The 12,489-nt window shown below is 36.1% G+C and overlaps 1 protein-coding gene across 1 annotated transcript in view; it reads left to right on the plus strand.

Moving 5' to 3' along the window:
- Positions 1–11,402, plus strand: part of CD2AP (CD2 associated protein) — a 179,328-nt gene extending 167,926 nt beyond the window's left edge. The window contains exons 32-33 of the mRNA XM_014588009.2: positions 3,295–3,358; positions 8,770–11,402. Of these exons, the coding sequence (XP_014443495.1) occupies positions 3,295–3,358; positions 8,770–8,808 (103 nt within the window). The 3' untranslated portion in view covers positions 8,809–11,402. The remainder of the gene's footprint in view (positions 1–3,294; positions 3,359–8,769) is intronic.
- The last annotated feature ends 1,087 nt before the right edge of the window (positions 11,403–12,489 follow it).

The raw sequence follows: 12,489 nt of genomic DNA on the forward strand, positions 1-12,489 counted from the left end.
GTCAGAAGTTTATATACACTATTGTTGCATTTATATGAAGTTGAAAAAACTTAAAAACCAGAAAATATGAATATATATATATATACACACACACACATATTTTTATTTAATATATGTGGAGAGTAAAATTTGAAAAGTAAATTAACAGTAAATACTGCAAAACTTTTCTTGTAAAAGAAAAGATGGAATTGAGGGAGACAAGGTCACATGGAGTATCAGAAGTACTAGTAATATGTGAGTACTTCAAGAAGTTCATGGAAAATGGAGTTTTCAAGTATGAGTTTATTTCAGTGCAAAAACTTTAAAGTCCACATAATTTTTTGGGGAGGCAGGGGTATAGGACTTATGCATATGAGACAGAGAGAGGGAAAGTGAGAAATTACTTCCCAGTGAGCATGACCACACAGCAATCCCTTCTCCTTCAGTCTCCTCTTGGGATTTTGGGCATGCACACACATGCGTAGCCCGGCATGATTTTCCATTCACCAGGTTCAGGACTCAAAACTGCAGCTGGCCATGTAAAATTCAGTACCTTAACTTATATGCCACTTGTTGGCCCATGCACAATTTTTTAATTATCTGTTTCCAGGAACTCTTTGAAGAACCTGCATATTTAATTTCTTAAACAGATTTGGAATTCTTAGTATTTAGTTTCAGTATAAGACTTATAATACCGAATACATAAATAGTCTGTGCATTCAGTATTATTTATTTATTTATTTATTTTTAAGACATTTTTGCTATAGGGTATATGTGCTTGCCAGAGAGAAAGAATGTGAGAAATCATGGGGGGGTGGGGAGACTGTCACGCCACAATCCCTTCACCTCCATTGTCCTCTTGGGATGTTCGGCATGAGTTTTAAGCTGCTGTGTCTGGGGCTCTAACTGTGGTCGACTATGTGAGTCCAGCAATGGAAACATTACACTATCTGTGGTCCCCAGTTTTAAAATTGAATATGCAGAGAGCACATCATTAAAAAATGGGAGATCGGGACCAACAGTTAATATAATGGCTATGTCGCTGGACTCCCACATAGTCGACCGCGGTTTGAGTCCTGGACCTGGTGGCTTAAACTCATACCAGGCGCATGTGCGTGCGTGCCCAAGATCCCGAGAGGAGAGTGGAGGAGAAGGGATTGTGGCATGGCCATCCTCCCTAGGGGGTGATTTATCACTTTCTGTCTCTGTCACTCTGGTGAGCACGCATGCCCTATAGCAAACAACAAACTTTCAAAGAAAGAAAAAAAGGGAGATTGACGTGGAGAAGTTGATAGAAATACATCAATACTCTGTTCAACAGAAAAGTTTCAGAATAAGGTGTATAGTTGAATCTCATTTTTATAAAAGGAAAGAATATTATTAAAAATTACACATTTTAAGAATAATAAAAATTTGATAATGGTATTAAGTAGCACATCTAAAAGCAAATATTAGAATAATATAACACTATTAAGTATAGATAAATATTCTAGAAATGAGGCTTAATTTAGATTTAAATGTAGTATATAGTAATCTTAGATCATTGAGTAATTAGGAAAGAAGCATTATTTAATTTAGGGATAAATTTGGAAATGCTAAGTTTGCTTAGATATACCTATTTTTTTGTTTGTTTGCTTTTTTAAGTTCTTATTTCTTTCTTTTTCACAAAAGAGATACATAAACACACATATCCTTGATAGAGTTTTATAAGTTGTGACTCCCCATTCTGCCAGCCAGCTAGCCAGGGTCATATCTATGTTCAGGTTGACCCGTGATCCAAACCCCTGGTTTTCTACATGGCTTCTGACATTACAGAGTGTACCCTACTGCTCTGCAGTGGACTAAGATATCTCTTTATACCACATATCAAAATAAGCTCTAGATAAATTTGAATTAAATAATTACTTTAAAAAGTATAGTCATAAACCAGCAAGTGGCACATAGCATTTACATCGCTGGAATCGCAAATGGCCAACTGTGGTTTGAGTCCAAGACCTCATGGCTTCAAACTCACGCTGGGCATGTGTGCATACATGCCCAAGATCCCAGGAGGAGAATAGAGGAGAAGGGATTGCAGTGTGGCCCTCCCCAAAGGTAATTTCTCGCTTTCTGTCTCTGGCAAGTACACACAGTCTATAGCAAAAATCTCTCTCAAAAGAATACATTCATTAGGAAGCAATAGAAAATTTACCTTTATTTTAGAAAAATTACTTCCTACTCATGGGGATATTTTAAAATAATTTGTGAAAAGGCATAATGTAGAACATAAAAGCTGGGGAAGTAAGTGTGAATAGATAAAAATATAGATTGGAAGGGAATACAGAAAATTGAGATCATGAATTAGTGAGATGTTATTGACTGGAGCTTTTGGTTGGTTTTAGATTTTAATGTCATATTTAATTTTTTTTTTCTTTAAGGTTTTTACCATAGGGCCATGTGTGTTTGCCAGGGACAGTGAGAGGGAAAGTATAAAATAACTCCTCAAGGGTATGGCCATGCTGCAGTCCTCCTGGGATTTTGGACGTGCATGTACATATATCTGGCATGAGTTTCAAGTTGAAAGGTCCAGGACTTAAACCGCAGTTGACCGTGTGTTTCTAGTGCCTTAACAACTATGCCACATGCTAGCCCTGTAATATTTAATTTTTAAAATAGAGAAAAAGTTAGAGTGTAGATTATCTTATAAATTGTAATTTGCCTTGTTTGTAACATGTTGATTTTCATTTTAACATATCGCTTCCATTCTAGAGTTTCTCACTGAAAATGCATGATAGCTGAATGTAGAAAATGGCTTTTAAAGACAGGATATTTCTTCCTTTATTTTGTCATGAGCTAGTCAATTAATGTCATGTCGATTTGCCATGGTTTTGTTAAACTTTTTTTTTTTTTTGAGAGGTTTTTACTACAAGGCGTGTGCGCTCACCAGAAAGACAGAGATAGACAGAAAGAGAAGAAATCACCCCCCAGGGGAGATGCCCACGCTGCAATCCCTTCTCCTCCATTCTCCCCTCGGGATTTTGGGCATACACACACTTGATGTAAGTTTAAGCCACTGGGTCTAGGACTTGAACCGCAGTCAACTGCATGAAAGTCCAGTGACATAGCCATTGCGACAACTGCTGGTCCTGGTTTTGTTAAATTTCTGTTACATTGAGCCATTCAAATTAGTGACTGAAATTTTTCTCAGTCCACATGGTTATAGCCTTAAAATTTTTTCTCCATAAACTTGTTATCTTATTAAACAACAAGATCCTGTTAACATTAGTTAGATTGTTTATTTGAAAGAATTAACTGTAATACATACTTTATTTGTAGGAAAGAACTGGAAAGACTACGAAAAGATTTGGAAGAAGAAAAGGCCCTGAGAAGTAATCTAGAGGTAATTTATTTCTCCCAGCACTGACATTTGAAACATAAACTGACATGATTTTTACCCTAGTCCAACTGGATGATTGGTTAAAATTATGCTATTTTACCTGCTGCATGGTAGCCTAAATTTCTTGCTGACTTTTAGTTTCAGTCTGTTCATTCATGCAATAGGTTTTTTTTTTTTTTTGAGAAGTTTTTGCTACAGAGCGCATGCACTCGCCAGAAAGACAGAGACAGAAAGTGAGAAATCATCCCCCCAGTGGAGATGGCCATGCCGCAGTCCCTTCTCCTCCATTCTCCTCTTGGGATCTTGGGCACATACGCACACGCACCCGACGTGAGTTTAAGCCACATGGTCTGGGACTCGAACCACAGTCAACTACATGGGAGTTCAGCAACATAGCCATTATGCTAACTGCTGGTCCCGCAATAGATATTTTTTAAGCACTAACTCTAGTAGTGTGTGAACCACCAATATGTTTGTGAAGAAAACAGGCCTCTTTAAGATAGTCTTCAGTCTTCCTCAAGTTATATTTGGTTGGTGGAAAGTCACAATGCTTTTTTCTGTAGAAAAACAAAAATATGTCATGACCTTCTCAATGGCCTGATATTTCTCTCTTCCCCTCCCCGTCCCTCCCCTCCCTCCTCTCCTCTCCTTTCCCCTCTTCTCTCTTCCCTCTCCCCTCTCTCCTCTTTTCTTTTATATTTGTGTATTTTATTCTGATATCTTTGTTTTTACTTCTTTTTAACTTCCTTAATTTTCTTTTTCTGTTTATCTCAAGAGACGTGTGCTGCCTTTTTTTAAAGATTCTTCCCATTTTTTATTTAGGCATTTCATTTTCCTCCCTACTTTTTATCTTACTCTTCTGTCTGGTTTACATTGGTGAATAACTTTTGACTTCTAAATTAATTATCATTTAACTTAGCACTTGTTGTACATTATCTTGTTAGGTACACATAACAGCTTATAAGGATTATTGTTCCTTTATTAGGGTGAGAAAACCAGGGTTTAGAGTGATGAAGCCATAGCAGCAGAGCTGAAATTTGTGTTTATTTATGTTTTTGCCATAGTATATGTGTGCTCACTGGAGAGAGAGAGGGTTGAAAGTGAAATCCTCTCCTGCCCCAGGGGTTGGGGGATGGCCACTCTGCAATCCCTCTTCTTCCATTCTCCTCTCATAAGTTTGGGCACACACACACACACACACATGCCCAGTGTCTTTAAGCCACTGGATCTGGTACTCGAACCATGGAGTTGGCCACGTGGGATCCAGTGCCTTAACCACCGTGCCACCTGCTGGCCCCATGAAATTTTTATTGTTCTTAACAGAAGTAGCTAGACTTTAGAACCTTTGCTCTTAGGGATTAAGTTATACTACATGAGCTTCAGTCAATCACTTAACCTCTTTCAGCTGTTGTTAGTTTAGTTCATGAGCAAGAGAGAAAGAAATTCAGCACCCTCAAGAGGGTGCTCATACTTTGACCTCATCCCCTGCCCAGCCTTAGCCATTCCTATGCCTGGTGTACTCTTGGAGGTGTGTGGATGTGAACACGGACCCTTTCCACGTGGATTATACTTGCAATGTGTTGAGATTTACTGCACCACCACTATGCAGTCTCCAACCCTCTTTTATTATTGAGATACTAAAAGGTAGCCTGTAAGTTATCGAAACTCAATATTTTTCCTCTTATATCTAACATATCTTCTTTATTGGCACCTTCATTTCTTTGTATGGAAGTACTCATTTTTCCCCCTTCCTTACTCAGAAACAAAGATGAGCTCCTTTTCAATTTTAGCTGCCCTGTTGATCTCCTGTAGTTGTTTATTTCATTTGGATTTTGCTATAAAACAAGAACAACCCCCAGGCCGCTCAAAAAAGAAAAACCCACCTACGTTTGGTCTTTAATTTTTTATCTTCAATTCATTTGTTAATTCCTTGCATTTTAGATTGGTTTATGATGCTAAATCCAGTATTTCCTTGGTTTCTGTAGAATTTCACCTTTTTATCATTGTCACCCTATAGAAGCTTTATCTGAGTTTAGGTGATATATAGTCTCTGTCTTCCTTTTTTTGTACTTAAATGTTCTTTCTTTCCTAATTTAGCTTTTGAATACATCTCATAAATCTCATGATTAGTTCTATTGCATTTCCTCATTCTTTTTCCAGCTTCTAGCTCATGTTTCTAGCTATTAGCCCTCTTGGATGTTCCATTGTGAATTTAGATTTCCTGTGTTCCCAGTGTAATTTGTATCATCTTCCTTTTCATTTCTGTTTCTGTTATTCTTCTAGTTACGTAGACGTAGACATGGTATTTTGGTTCTCTTTTTATTCCGTTCACTTTCAGAAATTTTAGCTTTACCTCCTAACCTTTATCTTTTTATTTCCGTGTTCCTCTTGTTCTGATGGTCTTTTTCTTTTTATTTTAGCTTGCTTCTTGAGTTTCTATCACTTTTATTTCAGACTAATTTCTCCTTGCTTAGGTATTTTCAAGAGTTTTTCTCTTGCTTGTTGTATTAAGTTCAAACTTAATGAGATCTATTCTGGTCCTAGTTTATTTTCTCATTTGCTGTTTCTTCATTGGGCCTTACAGATGATTTGTCTGATTTTTAATCATACTTGCACTGCATTTTCCTGGATTATCCTTTTGCATCATTATGATCTTCCTTTTTGCTTATTTGTTTTTATATATCAGAGAAAGAGAAATTGATTTTTTTTTTTAAGTTTCTTTTCTTTTGTGAGAAAGAGGGATCCTTGACAGAGCCTGCCATACTGTAGTTCTCCCACAGTCTTCCAGCCAGCCAGGGTCATAGACACACATCTAGGTGTGCCTGGCATGTTCAGACTGCTTGGACATTTGTACTCTGAACCTTCCTGTATGGCTTCTTTATCACACAGTACAGCTCTACTGCTTGTGCCATCCTAGCTGGGCCAGAGTTTCTTCATATTTTGAAGATCTAGCTTAAGCAGTCAATACCTACATTAAGTTGGTACCAATGTTCTTCTAATTAAAAGTAATTTAGTCTTCCAAATTCACTTGTCCTCTAGTTTTGTGAGAGATGTGTAAGTAATAATTTTCTGTCTTATCATTGTTACGTTATTTTCCCGTTTTGCCTATTTTCTAGCCTGTATGATTGTTTGGTATGAGATCCATGTCTATTTCAGTATGATGCTGGAGGGTGATAAAAAGGACCGATAATGAACGTGAATATAAAAGTGCTAGAAGAGAAACTCTAGCAATATAAGTATTTGCCCAATAACCAGATTTATGTTACAGATAGTTTGTAAGGATTATTATTGACTTTGCATTCTGGGATGTTCTTTCCACTCCCTACTCCCTCCTTTATCCATACTTTTTTTCTTGTTCTATGCATCTTTGTCTATTGAAATTGGTATGCTTAGGTAATAAATCTTTGGAATAATTTGTTAGGCTGACGATAAAAGATATCTTGTCTCAATCCAGGCTGAAAACCAAATTTTGTTCCAATTCAATGCTGCTAAAACATGTAGCTAATAATCATATTATTTACAAAAATCAGGACACCCTGAAATATACCATTCTTGGATGGTTGGAAATCCTCAGGAGATTGTGCATATATCAGAATTATAATTTTTGATTGCATCAAAATCCTCATTATTTAATAATGAACTATTGTCAGAGGTTAGCCAAAGCATGTATGATTATGCACATTGTTTGAAGGGGAAAGATGGTGGCATCAAAAGAAGGCAAGGCCTAGATTTTTCATGTGTGGCGAAAGGTTAAAAAATGATCAAAATAAAGAATTAGAGGGCCAGCAGGTGGCATAGAGGTTAAGGCACTGGACTCACATGCTGACTACAGTTCAAGTCCCAGACCTGGCTGCTTAAAACTCAGGCCAGGCAGGTGTGTATTCATACCCAAAATCCTGATAGGGGAATAGAAGAGGAGGGATTACAACATGGCTATCCCCCTATGGGGTGATTTCTCACTTTCCCTCTCTCTCTCCAGCAAGTACACATGCTGTATAGCAAAAATCTCTTGAAAGAAAGAATTAGAAAGACAGTCTATGGGGCCAGCAGGTGGTGTGGTAGTTGGGGCGCTGGACTCCCATGTGGCCAAATACGTTTTGAGTACTGGACGATCTTGGGGCTTGAAACTCACACTGGGCATGTGTGTATGTGTCCAAAATCCCAGAAGAGTGGAAGAGAAGGGATTGCAGTGTGACCATCCCCAGGGGGGGTGATTTCTTACTTTCCCTCTCCATGTCTGTTTCTCATTCAGGTGAACACACGTACCCTATGAATAAAACCTAAAAATGAAAATGAAAAGAAAAGACAGTATACGTGCTGTGGGCTTTGGAGGCCTAGACCTTGCCAATATAAGGCTCTTGTCACTTGCCAGCATGGGAGCATCAGCATACTGTTTAATGTCGTAGAGCTGCAACTTAGTCTTTTATAATATTTCAGAATTAACTAGCTCTCTGTAGTTATGGTGAAAATTTAATAAACTGAGTTTCCCCTTAATGTTTCTTTTGTTAAGAATTTCTGTTAAGTGAAGAATACCATCTGCCTCAAAGCAAACATACTTCCAACTTGTTGACTGAATCTTAGTTATATTCATGGGTTTTCAAGATACAGATGGTAGTAAGGTAGCTGGATTCCACATGGCAGACTGCAGTTGGAGGACCCACCAGCTTAAAAAACACATTGGGTGTGCACCTATGTCCGATACCCCAAGAGGAGAATGGAGGAGAAAGGGTTGTTGCTAGACCATCTCTCTCCACCCTTGGGTGCTTTTGCACTCTTTTTGTCTCTCCAGTGAGCACACATGCCTTATAGCAACTTTTTAAAAGAGATAATTTATTTTAGCATACAAAGGACTTCAAAAAAGTTTATGGAAAAATGGAATTAAAATACAAGTTTATTTTAGTACCAACATTTTTAAAAACCAAATATGTTTTTCATAAAATATGTTTTTCATGAACTTCTTAAATCCTTTGTACTCTTTATGTATGAGGAAACAAACTAAGTGAAGTGATTTACCAGTGTCACATAGGTAATTAGGGAAAAACATGGAACTACACTAGTTCTTACTCTTTTTACTGTTTTATGTTGCTCTCTTTGTTTAATTACAGACACATGTTCAATATGTATTTGGTTTCATGGATTCTTTTGTTTTTTTGTTGGACTGAAGTTCTTATACTTTTAGTTTCACATCTATAGCTTACCATTGGTCTGCCATTTAGAAACTTGAATTGTTACATTTTCTTTAGTTGAACTTTTATTCAACAATGTTTATTATATCGTGTGAAATTAAATTTTAGATTTAGAAATCAAAATCTGGGAGCTTGAAAGTATGATCACATCTTAATGACATAAGCTAAAATAAAGAAATTTCACTAGAGATATCTTACTTATTGTTCAATTGATGATTTGTATTTTAGGTGGAAATAGAGAAGCTGAAGAAAGCTGTCCTGTCTTGAGGTGGCGTAGATCCAGTGTTCCTAATGTTCCAGGGATTCAGAAGCAACACTATGAACTTCAGCTAACTTGTTACTTAAAAATAACAAATGCTGGTGTCGTAATTAACATGACTATATGAACTATAATTAATCTTAGAAAAGCAGGGGGAGGGTAAATTTTTTTTATATATTTTGTTTTGCCAATATAAAAAAAAGAGGCCTTATTTCTTACTGTGCTGGGATTGCAAACATTTATTTTTGTTTGCTTGAGACTACTACTGAATCTGTATAAAAAGGAAAGAAAGTTCACAATAGTTTTTTTATTAAAACTTGTATTATTTTTAAAGAGATCTATACTATAAATATGGTGATATCTTTACAAGCAATCTGTAAGATAAACTATTTGAGAGGGATGAATTATAATAACTACTATAGTCACTGCTTTTCCCATAATACATAAGGGATATAAACTCTGTGTGTGTGTGTGTGTGTGTGTGTGTGTGAGTATGTGTGTATATATATATATGTGTGTGTGTGTGTGTGTGTATGTATATATACACACACATATAAATATATTTTTACTTTTAGCTTCTTACCCAGGATTACACTGTTGTGCCTGTTTGTCTGCAGTGCTGTTTATATTTTGGGTGATACAATAGGAGTTTCCTATCTGTAAACTAGATTACTCACCCATGCATATAGTAATACCAGATGAAATAATCAAAATGATTTCTTCAACTTTTAGAGTATTTTATATTGCTTGCACTATAGGATTCATAAAAGAAATTTAATTAAAATATATTGGATTATTAAAAATACTTGGGAAAATATGAACTTTATTTTAAATTCGTTAGGTCTAAGGAAATCTAAAAATGTCAATTTAACCCTCATTGTGCCTAGAAACTACAGCACATAAGACATGTAAACACCAGCCTTATGGTATTTTTTTTCTGCTTATTTTACATCCTCAAATATTCCTCATTTTATTATCTTGTGATAGTTATTCATGATCCTCCCTCTGATTTTTATTAATATTAGGAAAACAAAATCCAGACTTTTTAGAACTTCAGCATACGATATTCATACTTTGACAGTTATCATGTAAATACTCAGGTTTTACAATGTATGATTTGCCCAGTAGACCAAACTAAAAAAATGTGGAGATGTTTTGTGGTTATTTAGGTACCACCTTTGTAAAGCGTGTTAGTATATAATAAAACATAACATTACAGTTTATTTAAAACCAAATATTCAAAATACATTTTCACAGATTCGATGGATTAGCAGTTTCCTCAGAATCACTTATGAATAAACATTTTAAAATGTTTTATCTATAGGTGATATCTTTACAAACACATGTGGGTTTATTTAAAATTTTTAAATGACTTTTTTTGAATGAAAAACAGATTGTAAGCTTTATTATAGCAAATGAGTGTCAGATTTTGTCACACTTTCATTCTTTTGTTGTTTTAAGCCACCAAACCAATATTTTCCCTTTATGTTTGAATCTTTTTACTGAAATCCTGTGTAAATGAGATTTTGTCATGTTTCAAATGAAAGAAAACTGAAATAGAAAATAATATAAATGTCAGTGCACAATTACTTAATGTTTAATTGACAACTTAGGGCTTTGGAGAAGGCTAATTGTGCATTGAGCGTGTACATTTTAACTCTAAACTTAAAGTCTTTGGACTCTTCTAATTAGGTCACTACTGAACCAGATCATTCACTCCTGTTTTTAGATGAGTAGTAGTTAAATGAATTATTTTCTGCTTATTAAATAAATGAGATCTGTCTTTCTTTTAATGGCAGCCTGTAGGTAAAAATAAAAGCATTGTATCCTCAGAATCATTCTTCTGCTTTATCATTGGAAAATCTATTAAAAGTGATCCTTCTCTACTCTTAACAGTGGTGGGGAAGGTTCCAGCAGATTTCAGGCTATTTGTAAGGATTTTGTTCATTTGTTCACTAGTACATGGGATCAAAGTGGTCATGAGTGCTAAAATACATCTAAAGAATGTGCTTGTGTTCTTCTCAGAATAGAAAAGTACTTGAAGTGCTGTGTGTCTACTTTTATGCCCATGACAAAATATTAAAGAAAACCAAACAAAAGGAAAGTGATTGCTTTAACATAGCAAGTTACCAGTATTTGCTCTTGATATGGGAACTTTTATTAATTTCTGTTCCTAATAGTCATATCACAAAATGATATGTAATAGCCTTTTAATTTTTTTTTCTGTAGGTGGGTATCAGTTATAGACTAAAGTTACAAACAGCGTGGGATCTGTCTTTGCCAAATTATTAGTTGAATATATAGTTCAAGTTTGCTCTTCTTTGCAACACATAATATTGCTGATTTTGTAATTGTATTTGTTTTATTTTGGTGGCCATTAAGCGTCTGTTTTTGTTGTAAAGCTGTTACTTCTTTACAGAATTTGTTTTAAAGATGCAAAGAGAACGAGTCTTGTGTAACAGAGGATTCTCTTTATATTACTATGATCATAGAAAAAAACAATCCAAGTGTTCTCTAGATTTTTGATAAACATTTTATGCTTGCATTGAAACTTGAAATGTATGAGCAGAATGAGACAATCAATTAAAATCCGAGATACGAAGTGTTAGAATTTAATGACCTTGTTTTGCTGTAGCAATAAAATGACCAAGTGCAATGACTTGTTCTAATAAAATCATCTTTTCAAAGTTGCTGCTATAAATATTTTTAGCTATAAAATTTTACCCTTGTTTTGGCCTGACTTGCCTTCAGTAACTATTATGTAATGCAGTTGATGGGGTAATCTAACATTCCAAAATAATTCTACTTATACACACACACACACACACACACACACACAAAATCTCAAAATGATATATACTTCACTGAGGTGTTTACAGGTGCTGTAAAAAAGCATGCTTCTACAAAGAAAAATTAATAAAACAATTATATTGCCAATTGTATCAGTTTTTATTGGTTGTTTATTCATTAACTTCACCATATGCTTATTGCAGACTATAATAAATTATATTACTTTGAATTTTCCAAATAATGGAATTAGTAGCGGGCCAACTCTGGCCTAGTGATTAAGGGACCTTTATCTCAAATCACAGCCCTGGGAGCTTGAAAGACAATGCAGTGTGCAGTATGTCTGCATGTGTGCCCCAGTGCTCACTGACAAGATGGAGAGGTGGAGGAGAAAGGCTTGTGATGTGACCACACCCCATGGGGGAGTGCTTTCTGCCTGTCTTCTCTGGTGAGCACATGTGTTCTCTGGGACCTGAAAAAAGAATAAAGGGTAAAGTGAAGCCTTAAAAAGTTCTTGACCTGTGGGAACCAGCAGTTACCGTAATGGCTATGTCGCTGGACTCCCACGTAGTCGACGGCGGTTCGTGTCCCGGACCCAGTGGCTTAAAACTCATGCCGGGCGCGTGTGCGTACGTCCCCAAGATCCTGAGAGGAGAATGGAGGAGAAGGGATTGGGGCATGGCCATCCCCCCTGGGGGGTGATTTCTCGCTCTCTGCCTCTCTGTCTGGCGAGCGCATGCGCCCTATAGTGAAAACCTCTCAAAAAAAAAAAAAGGTGTGATCTGATTTAGATGAATAAGATTAAGAGAGAGGAGGCAGACTATTTCCCTCCCTGTTTTTTAAGCCAGCATCCCTTTCTTTGAGACAGAAACCCCTTTCAATTGTATGGGTCAGAGGAGGAG

This window comes from Tupaia chinensis, unplaced genomic scaffold (assembly GCF_000334495.1).
Source record: "Tupaia chinensis unplaced genomic scaffold, TupChi_1.0 Scaffold000252_1, whole genome shotgun sequence".
Taxonomy (NCBI): Eukaryota; Metazoa; Chordata; class Mammalia; order Scandentia; family Tupaiidae; genus Tupaia; species Tupaia belangeri.